Source organism: Salvelinus fontinalis, chromosome 14 (genome assembly GCF_029448725.1).
Source record: "Salvelinus fontinalis isolate EN_2023a chromosome 14, ASM2944872v1, whole genome shotgun sequence".
Lineage (NCBI taxonomy): Eukaryota > Metazoa > Chordata > Actinopteri > Salmoniformes > Salmonidae > Salvelinus > Salvelinus fontinalis.
In genome coordinates, this window is record NC_074678.1 from 26,158,636 (window position 1) to 26,179,482 (window position 20,847).

Below are 20,847 nucleotides of genomic sequence, written 5' to 3' on the forward strand. Positions count from 1 at the left end.
TTTTTTTTTGCACTGCTTTGCTTTATCTTGGCCAGGTCGCAGTTGTAATTGAGAACTTGTTCTCAACTAGCCTACCTGGTTAAATAAAGGTGATTATTTTTATTTATTTTAATGACAGCCTACCCCGGTCAATCCCTAACAGCGCTGGGCCAATTGTGCTCTGCCCTATGGAACTCCCAATCCCGGCCAGTTGTGATACAGCCTGGAATTGAACCAGGGTCTGTAGTGATGCCTCTAGCACAGAGATGCAGTGCCTTAGACTGCTCCGCCACTCAGGAGCCCATCTTTAATGAGTAGGTGTCGGAGGATGGGAATAAATGATAAATTATGAATATATAATAATGTAATACAATACCACCTCATTAAAGTTCTGTTATTCTTGGTATATTGGTCTCTATTTCATAATCATTCAAGCTAGGCCTTTTCGTTATGTGACACAACTGTAGGGCAGTAGGATTCACTTTCATGTATGCCCAGTAGGTGGTAGTAAAATAGGAAAGTGTTTTCAAACTCGGTGGTAGTTTGGTCTTTTCGAGTTTCCGTATATACAACCACAATAATATTCCACGACCCTCCGATACTCCTGATAAGCATCCATGTAACTAACTACCGAAAGGTAAATGTGTTTTATGTATTTATCTAAACATATGAGCTTTATAATATTGCCATTTGATGACAAGTTGGGTGTGTAGTTAACTATACGAGCAATTTGTAAGTCGCTCTGGATAAGAGCGTCTGCTAAATGACTTAAATGTAAATGTAAATCTGTTTGCCAGCTATAACTAATCTAGTTAGTTAGCTAGTTAGCATAGGGCAATTCCACTTACTAGTGCTTAACCAAAGATGGTGCTAGTACTTTATAGCAAAGAGTGTAACGTTAGCTATAACATGACATGTTTGAAAACTGTAGGTATAAGACTCCATAAGGACCGACATGTGAAGTTCATAAGAGCATATTGGGTGTCAAATGAAAGCAAACAGTGTCTCTCTGTGTGTGGTTTTTCATAATAAAATGTAGCTGGGATATCTTGGTGGATCTATCCCTCTTAGGACGTTTCGAATACAACACATCCACTTGATGGCGTTTGACTATGAAGAGGGTCTATGATTGGCAGGAGAGGGACATACAGTTGTGTCCTTTCTCAAATGCAGTTTTGAATGGGTGAATCAATTGATTGTTATCATCTTGATACTAGTAGTTCCGTAATAAAAATGGATTCCATTGTATAGTACATCGTTCATTCCACTCATGTATTATTCACAGATTGTCACCATGCCACTGACAAATTATGAAAAGCAAAGGAGAATTATGAGGTAGAGTAGAAACATAAAAATGAATACATGTTTGAGAAAATCACAGGCTAAAAGCCCAAGAAAATAGATTTATTGTGTTTAGTTTTATTAATTACCCTTTCAGATGTCCATACAAATTGCTAAGTTATTACCTTGATGAGAGCATAAATGACATATTTTCTTCCTCTTTGTACCTATTCAGGCTACATCATCATGAATAGAATTACATTAAAATCCATAAGTATAAGTATTTGTGTAGTACAAATCAGGGACCCAGGATGTCATTCTGTTACCAGTGTTAATCCACTTCACTTAATGTAGTTTGATAATCAAACGTTTTTTTTCAAACTAAAGTTGACTTTAAAGCAGACTGCCCATTCTTTCTGCAGACATCTTTGAATCTGAGCAGATATATATTGAAGCCCATTCCCGCCACTGCAAATTAATAAACTGTTCGGTAATATCTCAAAATGTTGAGATATAATGTCAAACATTTTAAGATACTAAATCTAACTCAAGAGTTTGAGATAGTAGACCATACTTATATGATATGTTTCTTCATTTGTAACATTGTGTGGGAATTTCACAGGTGGCTCCACAGGTCCCAGAGTGGTGGGTGGGGGGCTGTTTTCCTGGGACCCAGAGTTTTTCCTGATCTGGTAGGCTAACCTAACAAGGTAAAACTCTGGACCCTAAACAATAACTGCGATTGGGAATTACAACTAACAGAGCTCTGAGCTTGATTTATGCAGGTGTACGTTTCACATTATTTTTGGGTTGTAATCATATTTTAATGCTTGCATGAATATGACGCTGAATATATGTTCATGTCATTGTCACCAATCAACTGCATTACACTAAGAAATAATAAAAATTTAGATGCTAACGAATGCTAACCGTAAGTTAATGTATCTGATGGTTAGCTAGCATGCTAGCAGTGACTGCTACGTTCTAAATAAGTGTTTGCAACAATAACAGCTACATTTATTCTAAGCGACTGTCTTTAACAACAGTCCAAACAACATGTATGGCTTTTAGACATTTATTAGAACATGTACAGGCAAATCACTAGTCTCTCATGATTGAAGCCTGTATCATTGTTGCTAATATTAGCAATGCTAGCTAGCTAAGTAGCTAACCCAGCTGCTGCATCTGAAATAGTGTTTTCAACAATAACAGCCAAATACAGCCTAAGCGACTGTCCAAGCAACCATCCAACAACACTGTAGGCCTATTGGAACTACACTGAACAAAAATATAAGCGCAATATGCAACAATTTCAAAGATTTTACTGAGTTACAGTTCATATAAATATAAAGTTCATATAATAAAATTTGTATTTGTCATACGCGCCAAATACAACCTTACAGTGAAATGCTTACTTACAAGCCCTTAACCAACAATGCAGTCTTAAGAAAGAGACCTAAAAAAGAAATAAAAGTAACAAATAATTAAAGAGCAGCAGTAAAATAACAGCAGCGTGGCTATATACAGGAAGTCAATGTGCGGGGGCACCGGTTTGTCGAGGGAATTTAGGTAATATGTACAGTTGAGGTCGGAAGTTTACATACACCTTAGCCAAATACATATAAACTCAAGTTTTCACAATTCCTGACATTTAATCCTAGTAAAGATTCCCTGTCTTAGGTCAGTTAGGATCACCACTTTGTTTTATGAATGTGAAATGTCAGAATAATAGTTTTTTTTATTTATTTCAGCTTTTATTACTTTCATGACATTCCCAGTGGGTCAGAAGTTTACATACACTCAATTAGTATTTGGCAGCATTGCCTTTAAATTGTTTAACTTGTGTCAAACATTTCGGGTAGCCTTCCACAATCTTCCCAAAACAAGTTGGGTGAATTTTGGCCCATTCCTCCTGACAGAGCTGGTGTAACTGATTCAGGTTTGTAGGCCTCCTTGCTCACACACGGTTTTTCAGTTCTGCCCACACATTTTCTATAGGATTGAGGTCAGGGTTTTGTGATGGCCACTCCAATACCTTGAGTTTGTTGTCCTTACGCCATTTTGCCACAATGATTGGGGTCATTGTCCATTTGGAAGACCCATTTGCGACCAAGCTTTAACTTCCTGACTGATGTCTTGAGATGTTGTTTCAATATATCCACATACTTTTCCACCCTCATGATGCCATCTATTTTGTGAAGTGCACCAGTCTCTCCTGCAGCAAAGCACCCCCTCAACATGATGCTGCCACCCCCGTGCTTCACGGTTGGGATGGTGTTCTTCGGCTTGCAAGCGTCCCCCTTTTTCCTCCAAACAACGATGGTCTTTATGGCCAAACAGGTCTATTTTTGTTTCATTAGACCAGAAGACATTTCTCCAAAAAGTACGATATTGTCCCCATGTGCAGTTGCAAACCGTAGTCTGGCTTTTTTATGGCGGTTTTGGAGCAGTGGCTTCTTCCTTGCTGAGCGGACTTTCAGGTTATGTCGACATAGGTCTTGTTTTACTGTGGATATAGACACTTTTGTACCTGTTTCCTCCAGCATCTTCACAAGGTCCTTTGCTCTTGTTCTGGGATTGATTGGCACTTTGCGCACCAAAGTACGTTCAACTCTAGGAGATAGAAGGCGTCTCCTTCCTGAGCAGTATGATGGTTGCGTGGTCCCATGGTGTTTATACTTGCATAGTTTTGTTTGTACAGATGAATTTGGTACCTTCAGGCATTTGAAAATTGCTCCCAAGGATGACACCAGACTTGTGGAGATCTTCACATTTTTTGTCTGAGGTCTTGGCTGATTTCTTTTGATTTTAACATTATGTCAAGCAAAGAGGCACTAAGTTTGAAGGTAGGTCTTGAAATACATCCACCTCCAATTGACTCAAATGATGTAAATTTGCCTATTAGAAGCTTCTAAAGCCAAAACATAATTTCCTGGAATTTTCCAAGCTGTTTAAATGCACAGTCAACTTAGTGTATTTAAACTTCTGACCCACTGGAATTGTGAAATAATATGTCTGTAAACAATTGTTGGTAAAATGACTTGTGTCATGCACAAAGTAGATGTCATAACCGACTTGCCAAAACTATAGTTTGTTAACAAGAAAGCTGAAATATATATTTCTCTCTACTATTATTCTGACATTTCACATTCATAAAATAAAGTGGTGATCCTAACTGACCTAAGACAGGGAATTTTTACTAGTATTAAATGTCAGGAATTGTGAAAACTGAGTTAAAATGTATTTGGCTAAGGTGTATGTTAACTTCCGACTTCAACTGTACATGTACACTACACCTAATCATTGAAGGGTTTTTCTTTATTTTTTACTATATTCTACGTCGTAAAATAATTGTGAAGACATCAAAACTATGAAATAACAGATATGGAATCATTTAGTAACCAAAAAAGTGTTAAACAAATCAAAATATATTTTATGTTTGAGATTCTTCAAATAGCCACTGTTTGCCTTGATGACAGCTTTGCACAGTCTTGGCATGCTCTCAACCAGCTTTATAAGGAAGTCACCTGGAATGTATTTCCATTAACAGGTGTGCCTTCTTAAAAGTTAATTTGTGGAATTTCTTTCCTTCTTAATGTGTTTGAGCCAATCAGTGTTGTGACAAGGTTGGGGGGCGGTATACAGAAGATAGCCCTATTTGGTAAAATACCAAGTCCTTTTTATGGCAAGAACAGATCAAATAAGGAAAGAGAAACGACAGTCCATCATTACTTTAAGACATGAAGGTCAGGAGGGGACTGAGCAGGAGAGGACTGAGCACACACCCCTGAGGGTCCCCGTGTTGAGGATCAGAGTAGCGTGTTGTTACCTACCCTTACCACCTGGGGGCGCCCGTCAGGAAGTCCAGGATCCAGTTGCAGAGGGAGGTGTTTAGTCCCAGAGTCCTTAGCTTATTGATGAGCTTTGAGAGCACTATGGTGTTGAACGCTGAGCTGTAGTCAATGACTAGCATTCTCTCATAGGTGTTCCTTTTGTCCAGGTGAGAAAGGGCAGTGCTGGAGTGCAATAAGAGATGGCATCTTCGGTGGATCTGTTGGAGCGGTATACATATTGGAGTGGGTCTAGGTTTTCTGGGATAATGGTGTTGATGTGATCTATGACCAGCCTTTCAAAGCACTTCATGGCTACAGATGTGAGTTCTATGGGTCGGTAGTCATTTAGGCAGGTTACCTTAGTGTTCTCGGGCACAGGGACTATGGTGGTCTGCTTAAAACTAGAGGTTGACCGATTAATCGGAATGGCCGATTAATTCGAGCCGATTTCAAGTTTTCATAACAATCGGAAATCGGTATTTTTGGACACCGATTTGGCTGGGTTTTTTTTTTATTAAAAAAATGTAAAAAATGTACACCTTTATTTAACTAGGCAAGTCAGTTAAGAAACATTCTTATTTTCAATGAAGGCCTAGGTGGGTTAACTGCCTTGTTCAGGGACAGAACAACAGATTTTTACCTTGTCAGCTCGGGGATTCAATCCTGCAAACTTACGGTTAACTAGTCCAACGCTCTAACCACCTGCTTTACATTGCACTCCACGAGGAGCCTGCCTGTTACGCGAATGCAGTAAGAAGCCATGGTAAGTTGCTAGCTAGCATTAAACTTATCTTATAAAAAGCAATTAGTCAATCATAATCACTAGTTAACTACACATGGTTGGTGATATTACTCGTTTATTTAGCGTGTCCTGCATTGCATATAATCGATGCACATTGTCTATTCCATTTGCACAACAGCATGTGAAATTTATTGTCAATCAGTGTTGCTTCCTAAGTGGATAGTTTGATTTCACAGAAGTGCGATTGACTTGGAGTTACATTGTGTTGTTTAAGTGTTCCCTTTATTTTTTTGAGCAGTGTATATATATCATACACACACACATTTTTGTAATAATGACAATTGCAACAATACTGAATGAACAATGAACACTTTTATTTTAACTTAATATAATACATAAATACACACACACACAGCTCTGAAGTGACAATGATACTGAAGAGTTTGCTTAGGAGACAAATACTCCCAACTTTTTGAATAAAAATAGAGTTTAAGTGTGATGAATGTTGAAAACAAAAACTGTAATTTCTATATGCAGGAAATCCTATTTTAATAATGGGCATGGTAAGAATTGACGACCACAGTGCGAGTCATAATTCCCATGACACCTTCTAGCAAAATCTGAAAAGCGGTTCCTTCATTTATTCCATAGGATATTTTTAGATTCACTTAAAATAAGGTCTGTGTTTCGTGTAGGCTTACACCACCTTGCCAATTTTATAACTGTGTATATATCCATAGGACAAGGTAACTCTGATCAATATTGGCTAAATATAAGCGAAGATCATTTTTTTTGTAGAGTGGATTTAAAAATATGTTGACAAACGTTACCTTATCCTAGTGAGATTTACACGGGTATCAAAACGCTGAGGCGGTTTAAGCCTGCACGAAATACAGACCTTATTTGAAGTAGATGAAGACATTCTCTATGGAAGACATGAACGGTAAAATAACGAAAGAACCCCTTTCAAGTTCAGCCGCAAGTTATTACAGGAATTATAACGCGTCGACTATTTCTCTCTAAACCATATACCTTTGGCTAATCCGGAAACTATCACCTCGAAAACAAAACGTTTATTCCGTTCCGTATTTTATCTAACGGGTGGCACCCATGAGTCTAAATATTCCTGTTACATTGCACAACCTTCAATGTTATGTCATAATTATGTAAAATTCTGGCAAATTAGTTCGCAAAGAGCCAGGCGGCCCAAACTGTTGCATATACCCTGACTCTGCATGCAATGAACGCAAGAGAAATTACACAATTTCACCTGGTTAATATTGCCAGCTAACCTGGATTTCTTTTAGCTAAATATGCAGGTTTAAAAATATATACTTGTGTATTGATTTTAGGAAAGGCATTGATGTTTATGGTTAAGTACACATTGGAGCAATGACAGTCATTGATTGATTGTTTTTATAAGATAAGTTTAAGGCTAGCTAGCAACTTACCTTAGCTTAATGCATTCGCGTAACAGGCAGGCTCCTCGTGGAGCGCAATGTAATCAGGTGTTAGAGCATTGGATTAGTTAACTGTTAGGTTGCAAGATTGGATCCCCCGAGCTGACAAGGTTAAAACTCTGTCATTTTGCCCCGTTCCTAGGCCGTCATTGAAAATACGAATGTGTTCTTAACTGACTTGCCTAGTTAAATAAAGATTAAATAAAGGTGAAAAAAAAAGAAAAGATTTCCGATTGTTATGAAAACTTGAAATCGGCCCTAATTAATCGGCCATTCCGATTAATCGGTCGACCTCTAGTACCTAACCATAAACATCAATGCCTTTTCTTAAAATCAATACACAAGTATATATTTTTAAACCTGCATATTTAGTTAATATTGCCTGCTAACATGAATTTATTTTAACTAGGGAAATTGTGTCATTTCTCTTGCAACAGAGTCAGGGTATATGCATCAGTTTGGGCCGCCTGGCTCGTTGCGAACTGTGTGAAGACTATTTCTTCCTAACAAAGACAGCCAACTTCGCCAAACGGGGGATGATTTAACAAAAGCGCAGTTGCGAAAAAAAGCACAATCGTTGCACGACTGTACCTAACCATAAACATCAAGGCCTTTCTTAAAATCAATACACAGAAGTATATATTTTTAAACCTGCATACAGTGGGGAGAACAAGTATTTGATACACTGCCCATTCTGCAGGTTTTCCTACTTACAAAGCATGTAGAGGTCTGTAATTTTTTATCATAGGTACACTTCAACTGTGAGAGACGGAATCTAAAACAAAAATCCAGAAAATCACATTGTATGATTTTTAAGTAATTAATTTGCATTTTATTGCATGACATAAGTATTTGATCACCTACCAACCAGTAAGAATTCCGGCTGTCACAGACCTGTTAGTTTTTCTTTAAGAAGCCCTCCTGTTCTCCACTCATTACCTGTATTAACTACACCTGTTTGAACTCGTTACCTGTATAAAAGTCACCTGTCCACACACTCAATCAAACAGACTCCAACCTCTCCACAATGGCCAAGACCAGAAAGCTGTGTAAGGACATCAGGGATAAAATTGTAGACCTGCACAAGGCTGGGATGGGCTACAGGACAATAGGCAAGCAGCTTGGTGAGAAGGCAACAACTGTTGGCGCAATTATTAAAAAATGGAAGAAGTTCAAGATGACGGTCAATCACCCTCGGTCTGGGGCTTCATGCAAGATCTCACCTCGTGGGGGATCAATGATCATGAGGAAGGTGAGGGATCAGCCCAGAACTACACGGCAGGACCTGGTCAATGACCTGAAGAGAGCTGGGACCACAGTCTCAAAGAAAACCATTAGTAACACACTACGCCATCATGGATTAAAATCCTGCAGCGCACGCAAGGTCCACCTGCTCAAGCCATCTGTTGAGATGGGAGAACCTTCCAGAAGGACAACCATCTCTGCAGCACTCCAGCAATCAGGCCTTTATGTTAGAGTGGCCAGATGGAAGCCACTCCCCAGTAAAAGGCACATGACAGCCCGCTTGGAGTTTGCCAAAACGCACTTAAGGACTCTCAGACCATAAGAAACAATATTCTCTGGTCTGATGAAACCAAGATTGAACTCTTTGGCCTAAATGCCAAGCGTCACATCAAGAGGAAACCTGGTTTTGCAAAAATCTATATAATCCTGGTTTTGCTTTGTCATTATGGGGTATTGTTTGTAGATCGATGAGGGGGGGAAACAATTTAATCCATTTCAGAATAAGGCTGTAATGTAACAAAATGTGGAAAAAGTCAAGGGGTCTGAATACTTTCCGAATGCACTGTATACTTGGGATATCGCTTTTCAACACTAAAAGTAAATAATTGCCAGACTGTTCGGGTGACTGTTTTTGTTTGACATACATTTCAAAGTGAAAAATATCAATCTCAGCATAATTCCGTTACTATGGAATTTCCCTTTGCTAACGTCAACATTGGTGCCGTTGTTGACTTTCATATGGGCTTTGTTGAGCCTTTTGATCTTATTTAACATTTGGATGGTTTGTTTTGTTTTTGACAGGTCACGAGTCTGTTCATCATCTACTGAAGATGGATCCAATGGATAAATATAGGACATATGAAAGCAGTGGTCAACCAGAAGGGCTTTTTGTATGTTAAACCATATTTTATGCATTCTTCAAAGTGAGAAACAATTAAATTTTACAATAGCTTAAACAATCCATTAACACGTTTTATTGGTCAAGTTGAGTTTATTCACCAACCATGTTCTGTTATAGGATCACTCACTGCATTGGAGTGAGGTTAAAGAGGAGGCTGAAGAATGTCCGATTTCAGCTGTGTCGTTAGGAGTTGAAACATCCCAGGTCTGTCCAAACGTGGACCCTGATGAACAAGATCCCTCATTTAGCACAGTTTCAGACATCTATGGTGCCACAGAGCAAGAGCATGGACATAAAGGCATGACATATCTCAAAGTAAAGGTTTGTAGCTACTCAACATTTTGCAAGCCCACTTACAAGGCCCAGAGTTGTTGTTAGAATGATGTTTTCTCTGTGTCAGGTGCTGCATTCTCCAGTCCCAGTCAAAGAGGAGTCTGAAGAATGCTCCCTTCTGCCAGTAGATGAAGAGGAAGTTGCCTTAATTACAGTGAAGAAAGAAGAGAATGAAGACTGGTTGAAGTCAGAAGATGAGGATGTTGTGAAAGTGCCAGTGCCTTGGGAACCGTTGGAAACATCATGCTCAGATACAGAGGATACAGAGGACAGTGAGATGGAAAGTGATAATGTGAAAGTGAGTTCAAGCTTTTAATAACGTACTTAGTAAAATACACACTTTGAGATGTTTTGTAGGGTTAGCTTCTTGTAGGGTCAATTTAAAAGTTTCTTAATTCCACAAGTTGTTTTGACTGTTCTGCACCCTACCTATTAAAAGCTGTGTACCCCAATCCACAAACTTAGCTTTTGGGCCAAGTTAGTATTTCCCCAATTCTTGAAGGTAACTGACTTTCTAACTGAACTGAATCCGCTTCTCTGTTTCAAAGGACTGTGAAAACCTTGAGAGTGACATTTCAGGAGGTTTAAAGATTGAAGATTGTAGCAGGATTGATCCAGTGATGATGCCAGTTACAGATGTGAAAGCTAATGCTGTCGATTTCAGTGAGTACCATTGGTGGGGTGGGTTGCAGTTGTGGTGTAGATATAGCTGTGGGAAGTAGTTTGGGGGTGGGGGTGCTGTGATTGTTTTGCAGTGCGGAGTGCAGAATCTTTTTGGGGCCCATGCTGAAGACGTCTATATCAGTTCGCTAATACAGGGTTTCCCAAAAAATTTCAATCGAGGCCCCCCTTCCAGCATTGGGGAACATCCTTTTACATCAGCCTAAAACCCTAAACATCAAGCAATGCAAATGTAGAAGCACGGTGGCTAGGAAAAACTCCCTAGAAAGGCAAGAACCTAGGAAGATGCCTAGAGAGGAACCAGGCTCTGAGGGGTGGTCAGTCTTCTTCTGGCTGTGCCAGGGGGAGATTATAACAGTACATGGCCAAGATGTTCAAATGTTCATGGATGACCAGCAGGATCAAATAATAATAATCGCAGTGGTTGTAGAGGGTGCAAGAGGTCAGCACCTCAGGAGTAAATGTCAGTTGGCTTTTCATAGCCGAGCATTCAGAGTTAGAGACAGCAGGTGCGGTAGAGAGAGAGAGAGAGACGAAAACAGCAGGTCCGGGACAAGGTAGCACGTCCGGTGAACAGGTCAGGGTTCCATAGCCGCAGGCAGAACAGTTGAAACTGGAGCAGCAGCACGACCAGGTGGACTGGGGACAGCAAGGAGTCATCAGGCCAGGTAGTCCTGAGGCATGGTCCTAGGGCTCAGGTCCACCGGGAGGAGAGGGAGAGAATTAGAGCATACTTAAATTCACACAGGACACAGGATAAGACAGGAAAAATACTCCAGATATAACAGACTGACCCTAGCCCCCCGACACATAAACTATTGCGGCCCTGTCCGACGATACCCCCTGACACGGCCAACCGGGCAGGATATAACCCCACCCGCATTGCCAAAGCACAGCCCCCACACCTCTAGAGTGATATCTTCAAATCACCAACTTACTACCCTGAGACAAGGCTGAGTATAGCCCACGAGATCTCCACCATGGTACGAACCCGAGGGGGGTGCCAATCCGGACAGGAAGATCACGTCAGTGACTCAACCCACTCAAATGACGCACCCCTCCTAGGGACGGCATGGAAGAGCACCAGTAAGCCAGTGACTCAGCCCCCATAATAGGGTTAGAGGCAGAGAATCCCAGTGGAGAGAGGGGAACCGGCCAGGCATAGACAGCAAGGGCGGTTTATCACTCCAGTGCCTTTCCGTTCACCTTCACACCCCTGGGCCAGACTACACTCAATCATAGGACCTACTGAAGAGATGAGTCTTCAATAAAGACCTAAAGGTCGAGGCTGAGACTGCTTCTCTCACATGGATAGGCAGACCATTCCATAAAAATTGAGCTCTATAGGAGAAAGCCCTGCCTCTAGCTGTTTGCTTAGAAATTCTAGGGACAATAAGGAGTCCTGCGTCTTGTGACCGTAGGGTACGTGTCTTTATGTACAGCATGACCAAATCGGAATGATAGGTAGGAGCTAGCCCATGTAATCCTTTGTAGGTTATCAGTAAAACCTTGAAATCAGCCCTAGCCTTAACAGGAATCCAGTGTAGAGAGGCTAGCACTGGAGTAATATGATCACATTTTTTAGTTCAACTCAAGATTCTAGCAGCCATGTTTAGCACTAAATTAAATGTATTTAATGCTTTATCTGTGTACCCGGAAAGTAGAGCATTGCAGTAGTCTAATCGAGAAGTGACAAAAGCATGGATTAACTTTTCTTGCGTCATTTTTGGACAGAAAATGTCCGATTTTTGTAATGTTATGTAGATGGAAAAAAGCTGTCTTTTGAATTAGTCTTGATATGTTCGTCAAAAGAGAGATCGGGGTCCAGAGTAACGCAGAGGTCCTTCAGAGTTTTATTTGACATGACTGTACAACCATCAAGATTAATTGTCAGATCCAACAGAAGATCTCTTTGTTTCTTCGGACCTAGAACTAGCATCTCTGTTTTGTCCGAGTTTAAACGTAAAAGATTTGCCGCCATCCACTTCCTTATGTCTGAAACACAAGCTTCCAGTGAGGCCAATTTTGGGACTTCACCATGTTTCATCGAAATGTACAGCTGTGTATCATCTGCATAGCAGTGAAAGTTAACATTATGTTTCCGAATGACATCACCAAGAGGTAAAATATATAGTGAAAACAATAGTGGTCCTGAAACGGAACCTTGAAGAACACCGAAACGTACAATTGATTTGTCAGAGGACAAACCATCCACAGAGACAAACTGATATCTTTCCGCAGAAAAGATCTAAACCAGGCCAGAACTTGTTCGTGTAGAACAATTTGGGTTTCCAATCTCTCCAAAAGAATGTGGTGATCGATGGTGACAATTATCAATTAGAATGACAATCGCAGTGACCGGGCAACAACTCTTACAATTCCAACTATTGAATCCTGCAAGATAATGTTCTTAATTATTTAAACTACCTTTTTTGCCAAAGCAGAGATGCTGAATAGTTGTTTTGCCTGCACTACAGATGTCTATATTGGTCCGCTAATACTAGTAAAAGGCCCAGTGCACTACTTTTGTGGGGTGGGGGGTGGGGGGGGTTCTTCTAAAATTAAGAGGTTTTTTTTGTATTAATATAATTTTTTCAGATTTTTCAGAGGGTGCTGCAGCACCTTCAGCATCCCTACTTTCTGCTGCTATGGGTGTAGAGATATAATAATGTGTTACATGTACAGAACACGTGGCATGTTTCATAGCTCAATAACTATGGTTCTATATTTGATGTTTTTTTCTCTTTCCTTTAGGTGAATCTAAAGGGGGGTCCTCCTTCTACCCATGCCCCCATTGTACACTTGGTTTCACCATAGAACGTTTTTTCCATGGGCATCTCAAGAGGGCCCACCCTGAAGAGTACATTGCTCTGCTGAAGTCTGGGGAAATAATAGCAACAAAAAAGAAGTGTTCACAGCTGCCCCCAGCCACATGCCCGCAATGTGGCAAGAGCTTCTCCAATAAATATGTTATGGAAAAGCATCAGAGGAGTCATACAGGAGAGAAACCATATCACTGTGCAGACTGTGGGAAAAGCTACGTCTTCGCTGATTCACTCAAAAAACATAAAAAAAGATGTGGGAAAGGATTCCGAAGACAAACCCATCTGACCAGCCATGAAACGATCCCCACAGGAGAGAGACCATATAAATGCTCTCAGTGTGGAAAAGGATACCGAACACCAGCCAGTCTAAAAGCACACCAGAAAACCCACCCAGGAGAAAAGCCTTATCAGTGCTCTCAGTGTGACAAATGTTTCGGCTTTTCCAGAGACCTTAAGAGACACAGATGGACTCACACTAGTGAGAGACCATATAAATGCTTTGAGTGTGGCAAAGGATTCGTCGAACAAACCCAACTGACTAGCCATGAGCTTATCCACACAGGAGAGAGACCGTATAAATGCTCTCAGTGTGCAAAAGGATACCGAAGACCAGCCCATCTAAAAAGACATAAAATGACTCACACTTAAAGATTGCCTCAGGGGTAAGAAGTAATTCTACTGGCTGGAAGATTTGATAACTTTGAACTTTGATATGCCTGTAGAGTATATTAACTCTGGAACTTTAATATTCCCGTAGTATATATGTTATGTAAAGTTCAACAAAATATTGGAAAATTTGCTACATTGAAAATGTATGAAGATATTTATATTTTAAAATATTTATAAAATAATGTTAGAAATTGTTATTTAAATCTAAATATTACTCATATTACAGAGCAAGCGGTAAAGCTTCATATCACACCAATTTTGGTTTTGTAGCATCTACAGATGAAACATTATGGAGTTTTATAGGAGGCCTACTGTAGGTAAGGCCAAATTGTCACAAATATTCCAACTTCAATTCATGTTTTCTCAATTATGCTTTAAGATGCAAATATCAAATATAGGTCAACAATGCTTCCTCCAAAGGACCCTTCTATGGATTAAATTTCATGAAAATCCCCCCATTTTGTTTTTGTTCTAGTTTATCAGTGCTCTGTGACAAATGTTTTGATTTTTATAGAGATCTTACAAGACACATACAGGCGATGGGGCGTGAGCCAGTTGCCCACTCTGTCCAATGGCAAAGTTGGCACAAAACAAAATTGACGTAATTAAGCATGTGTAGTAATGAGTAGGATTCTGTGTATTCCCATGCAAATAGTGATTGCTTTTTATAAAAATGAGTTATCTGCCATCCTAATGATAACCCATTTATTTTTTGGAAAAGAGATGTATGTTTCTGGAAGATGCGTCATGCTGTCTTGTTGTGACAACATGACCGAACATCGCACATTAGGCTACTTTTCGATTTGAGAAGGGCGCTCTTCCCTACCCGCTTTCGACCAATGACGTCATGGGCCAGTGTAAAAGAACTCCCTCAATTTGAAAAATGTTGCGGTAGGAAATGGTAATTGACATACCAACAGAGGAAACACAGCATTGAGGCCTTACCACTGCTCTGAGTGTGGACAGAGCTTTAACTTAAGGGGGATCTTTAAATACCACCAGCAGAGCCACACAGGGAAGAAGACGTTTCACTGCACTCAGTGTGACAAGAGTTTCTCCTCATTCACAGTCGAACCAAAACACTGGTCTGCTCTTACAGTGGGAAAGAGTTTAACCAGGATGGGAACTTAAAAAAACGTCACCAAGGATTCTGTATAAAGACATTAGAACACCCCCATCTGTGGAAGTACAGATATGATCTTTAGTGAGTAGGTGTAATCGGAATTGTTAAGTCTGTTACTATTGGTACGTTGGTCTCTAGTTCAAAATCATTGAAGATAGGCATGTTCGTTCTCTGACACAACTGGGTCTTTCTATAAATAATGAGGCCAATGTGTGACATTGGGATCAAATTTTTAAAATAAAAATGATTTTCATGCAGTTCCACATGTGTACTTAGAGGAATAAAAGTGAATATGTGCAAATTGACATACATCCTTTAAGCAGGCTTTATACAGACATTGGGAAGTCAAATTCAAGGACTTTCAGGGAATTCCTCAAGCACTTAATTGAAATTTTCAAGAACCTCAATGTTATACAATTGTATAATTTATATAATTGTACACATAGGACCTAATATTGACCCCCACCAAAAAAATAATGCAAAAACTGTTTTTTAAAAAAGAAGGCCATTATGCCTGACTTAATAGATTGGATGCATTCCGATTTTTCTGTAGCTGACGACGCAGGCACACATAATAATGCCATGAATAGCATAAGCATTACATTTCAGTCATTTAGCAGACACTCTTATCCAGAGCAACTTACAGTAGAGTGCATACATTTTATTACATTTTACATACTGAGACAAGGATATCCCTACCGGCCAAACCCTCCCTAACGACACTATGCCAATTGTGCGTCGCCCCACGGACCTCCCGGTTGCGGCCGGCTGCGACAGAGCCTGGGCGCGAACCCAGATACTCTGGTGGCACAGCTAGCACTGCGATGCAGTGCCCTAGACCACTGCGCCACCCAGGAGGACATTAATCTCACCATTTGAATCTCGCCATCGCTCTTTTTATACTGAACAAAAATACAAACGCGAAATGTAAAGTGTTGTTCTCATGTTTCATGAGCTGACATAAAAGATTCCAGAAATCATTCATACGCACAAAAAGCTTATTTCTCTAAATAAAATTGCACAGATTTGTTTACATCCCTGTTTGTAAGCGTTTGTCCTTTGCCAAAAATAATCCATCCACTTGACAGGTGTGGCATATCAAGAAGCTGATTAAATGGCATGATCATTACACAGGTGCACCTTGTGCTGGGGACAATAAAAGGCCTCTCTAAAATGTGCAGTTTTGTCACACAACACAATACCATATCAAATCAAAATCAAATCAAATGTATTTATATAGCCCTTCTTACATCAGCTGATATCTCAAAGTGCTGTACAGAAACCCAGCCTAAAACCCCAAACAGCAAGCAATGCAGGTGTAGAAGCACGGTGGCTAGGAAAAACTCCCTAGAAAGGCCAAAACCTAGGAAGAAACCTAGAGAGGAACCAGGCAATGAGGGGTGGCCAGTCCTCTTCTGGCTGTGCCGGGTGGAGATTATAACAGAACATGGCCAAGATGTTCAAATGTTCATAAATGACCAGCATGGTCAAATAATAATAATCACAGTAGTTGTCGAGGGTGCAGCAATCAGCACCTCAGGAGTAAATGTCAGTTGGCTTTTCATTGCCGATCATTCAGAGTATCTTTACCACTCCTGCTGTCTCTAGAGAGTTGAAAACAGCAGGTCTGGGACAGGTAGCACGTCCGGTGAACAGGTCAGGGTTCCATAGCCGCAGAGGCCATAGAGGTCTCAGGTTTTGAGGGAGCGTGCAATTGGCATGCTGACTGCAGGAATGTCCACCAGAGCTATTGCCAGAGAATTTAATGTTTGTTTCTCTACCATAACCGCCTCCAACATCGTTTTAGAGAATTTGGCAACCTCAGACCACTCACAACTCATTCTGATTTGCTGGGCCTGGCTCCCCAGTGGGTGGGCCTGGCTTCCAAGTGGGTGGACCTATGCCCTCCCAGGCCCACCCATGACTGCGCCCTTGCCCAGTCATGTGAAATCCATAGATTAGGGCCTAATGAATTTATTTAAATTGACTGATTTCCTTCTATGAACTGTAACTCAGTAAAATCTTTGAAATTGTTGTGTTTATATTTTTGTTCAGTATATAATGAAAAGGTGACCAAAAAACAGATTCCTATTTTAAGGGATGGATTTGTATGGAAAGCCAAGTGGAAGGGAACATTAGATGTCATCATCATAATAACCGCGCGTGGTTTTACCGCAACAGAATAGTACCCTTCAAATGAAGCAGCGGGAAACTAATGAGTGTCCACATCTCCCACAATCATGGATAATTATAAGGAAGCAGGAGAACTTATAAATTGGCTACAATAATTACATGGATTTTGATGTACAACAACAATATACCAATGAAGAGATTTACAGGATATGGTGCAGGTTAACTGTTCTCTTAGCATTTGTGGAAATGTAAAAAATGTTGTCCATCGGGGAGAATCTTTCTGCTCAGTAATTATTATTTTTTGTTATTATTTTTTGCAGCTTTTTCTTTTGTTGTTACATGTACATTCTGCACACATTTTAATAGTAATTTTTTCTTCTTCTGTTTTTACATAGCAAGAATAAAGTAATTTGATATTTTTATATGCATGTAGATAGATAATACTTATACATTGTACATTGTGTTTTCAGTCATAACTATTATAGAACATGAGCTTTTAAACCCATCCCTCACCTACTCTGTCCATCCCACCTATCTCTGTAAACCGCCCTCTTTTGATTTACATGTGCCATATATTTTTCAACTGTGCTGTGATGTTTCACATATTCTGAACCTGTCTAATCGCGTAGTATCTACAGATTTTAAGTTTAAGATAAATATCTGTACTAAAAGTATTATATTGTTGATTGACTATGGTTTTCCAAATCTCCCAACAGTGCTATTTTTTGGGGTTCATTTTAGAACATTTTTGTGATTTTTCAGCCATTCCTGAACCTGTGACCAGAAGCAAGCTACATAGGGGCAATAAAAAAATAAGTGATCTAATGATTCAATCTCTTCATAGAAAAATCTGCAGAGCTGAGATGGTTTTATGCCCCATGTAAGCATGTACATAACATTCTGTTTGTGGCAAGCGTTTTGCATAATAATTTAAATGGAAAAACTCTGTTTTGAATCAAGCTTTGTTTTGCATATCAGTTCATTAATTAACCATGTGCCACGGAATAGTAAATATGTTTAGTTATACAGTATTTAAAATCACAGCCTCTTGGTTCACAGCATTATGATATTTCTGCTACACCACCAAAACTGTATTCCTGCACTTTGGAATTCAAAGTAAATCTCAGCTTTGTTAAATTTACACCAAAGAAAAACTATGATATTGTATTGATCATAGTGATTCAGGAGTAACATTGAAACAGAATAATATGCCCCATCAACATTATACAACTATACAGAAACCCTCAAATTGCTGAAATAAATCAATGAAATCAGGGATGAGAGAATAGTCAGATTAACTGATTAACTAAAATAGCAGTGCAGATGGCACTATTTATCTAAATGCTAGATGTACTATAGTCAATGAATGTGTAGGGAAATGCTACAGACATTATTGCTCAACAGAAAGATCGGAACACCTCAAATCCAGAGGCTATGAGTTCCCCAGGTGGTGTTATATTTTAGATGAACAGCGTACCACTTACTTTAAAATCACCATATCATTACTATACTTATAATGGTTTACGATGGTTTGGGACCATCACGTGACATCCTGACGACTGGTAAAACAAAAGTCTTGCATCCACGTGCTAATCTACGTTACTTTTGCACCTAGCTCATACCCGGGAGGCAGCCCGTTTCCAAAATGAGTGCAATCCCTTTTTTCCCGGGGAAAACTTCTCCCGCTTGGGCGACCTGTGTCAGATAATCAAATCCATTCAATATCTCACATTTATTTAACATGAGATCATGTTCTCACATATGCTCACATGTTGTCAAGTGTAGTTTCATGTTATCACATTGCTTCACATGTTGGACATGTTATCACATTAACTTCACAGGTGATCACACAAGATCTCACTTGTTCACATGTGGAATGCATTTGTTTTTTCCATAATGGACACCACAAACATTCAATTTTTTAGTCCAGATGTTGTTTAGTTGTCTGATATTGTTTAGTTGAGAAGTGCCAATTAATGGAATGTTAAAATAATAAAACAAAAAATTATTTGTATTATTATTTTATTATTTCTGCTGCACAAAATGTTAAACATGGCAATGTTGTTCTCATGTTCTCAATAAAGGCTTTCAATATTTCATTGCATGTCATGATTGATGAATCTTTATCAAACTGCTACATTTCACCCCAAGCCCTATTACAACTGACCCATTAGGTGGGGTAAATTGTAACATTTCACTCCTTGTATCTGAGACAAAGTCACGACTTCTCTGTTTGATTCAGAGACACAATGCCTATACCAATTTGTAGCAGACCGATGGAAGCTATTCCTATCACGTTTTGAACGTAGTAGCTCAAACAATCTCTGAGAAATTTACAAAAATGATGAAAGTGTTCCAACCATTCACAGTCTCGTCTGCCAGGCCTGGTTTCCTACATTTTTCATAGTCAAATCAAATGTATTGATAAACCCCTTCTTACATCAGCTGATGTCACAAAGTGCTGTACAGAAACCCAGCCTTAAACCCCAAACAGCAAGCAATGCAGGTGTAGAAGCACTGTGGCTAGGAAAAACTCCCTAGAAAGGCCGGAACCTAGGAAGAAACCTAGAGGAACCAGGCTATGAGTGTTCTATTGTTTAAAGTACTTGTCTTATTTTATCTCCAATGTATCTAACATGTAAACAACCTGTCTGATCAGGATTAATAATATCCAACAAAGCCTTTTTAATTCTATGTGCTATGCATTTTGCTAAGATTTTTGGATCACAACACTGAAGTGTAAGGGGCCTCCACTTTTTAGATAGACTGGATCTTTAAACTTACCACACCTGGGTCAAGATTCAGTAATATTGAAATCAAACCAAATTGATGAGTACCTGATAGTTTACAACTTTTGTAGGAGTGGTTAAAACATGCTAATAGTGGATATTTGAGGAGATCAACATTTTTTTAATATACCTCAACTGTTATGCTATCCAGCCCTGGAATTTTCCCTATAGCCTAAAGGCTTTAATTGCATCAAGAAGTTTTTCTGTACAGCTGTTCATTTTACACTATTATTAGGGAAAGAATCCTTACAATTATCTTCAGTTAGTGGAACTGGAGGAGACTGAAAAGAGAACATATGCTTAAAGTACTTTGCATCGTATTTCAAAATATAATTTGGTGAATCAAGGATGACTCCATTTGTAACAAGTAAATACTTGTTCCTATGAATTTTTCTAAATGTTTCATCCAATTCGCTTTGTTTTTTATAATACATGTACTGTTATTTCTTATATTTCCTTTATTAATATGAACTCTTTTTACCTACAGTCGTGGCCAAAAGTTTTGAGAGTGACACAAATATTAATTTCCACAAAGTTTGCTGCTTCAGTGTCTTTAGATATTTTTGTCAGACGTTACTATGGAACACTGAAGTATAATTACAAGCATTTCATAAGTGTCAAAGGCTTTTATTGACAATTACATGAAGTTGATGCAAAGAGTCAATATTTGCAATGTTGACCCTTATTTTCAAGACCTCTGCAATCCGCCCTGGCATGCTATCAATTAACCTCTGGGCCACATCCTGACTGATGGCAGCCCATTCTAGCATAATCAATGCTTGGAGTTTGTCAGAATTTGTGGGGTTTTGTTTGTCCCCCCGCATCTTGAGGATTGACCACATGTTCTCAATGG

General features: G+C 39.4%; 1 protein-coding gene across 4 annotated transcripts; it reads left to right on the forward strand.

Moving 5' to 3' along the window:
* The first annotated feature begins 532 nt into the window (after positions 1-532).
* Positions 533-19,304, forward strand: LOC129810530 (zinc finger protein 892-like). 4 transcript variants are annotated; one of them, XM_055861091.1, is made up of 7 exons: positions 545-616; positions 1,883-1,970; positions 9,342-9,430; positions 9,559-9,762; positions 9,842-10,072; positions 10,323-10,437; positions 13,210-19,304. In XM_055861091.1, exons 3-7 carry the CDS (start codon positions 9,371-9,373, stop codon positions 13,926-13,928), a joined length of 1,329 nt encoding a protein of 442 aa, XP_055717066.1. In that variant the 5' UTR covers positions 545-616; positions 1,883-1,970; positions 9,342-9,370; the 3' UTR covers positions 13,929-19,304. The 4 variants fall into 4 exon arrangements, with proteins under 4 accessions (XP_055717065.1, XP_055717066.1, XP_055717068.1 ...); XM_055861090.1 differs by lacking the exon at positions 1,883-1,970 and having other exon boundaries at positions 533-616; XM_055861093.1 differs by lacking the exon at positions 545-616 and having other exon boundaries at positions 627-1,970; positions 9,559-9,756.
* Positions 19,305-20,847: the final 1,543 nt, after the last annotated feature.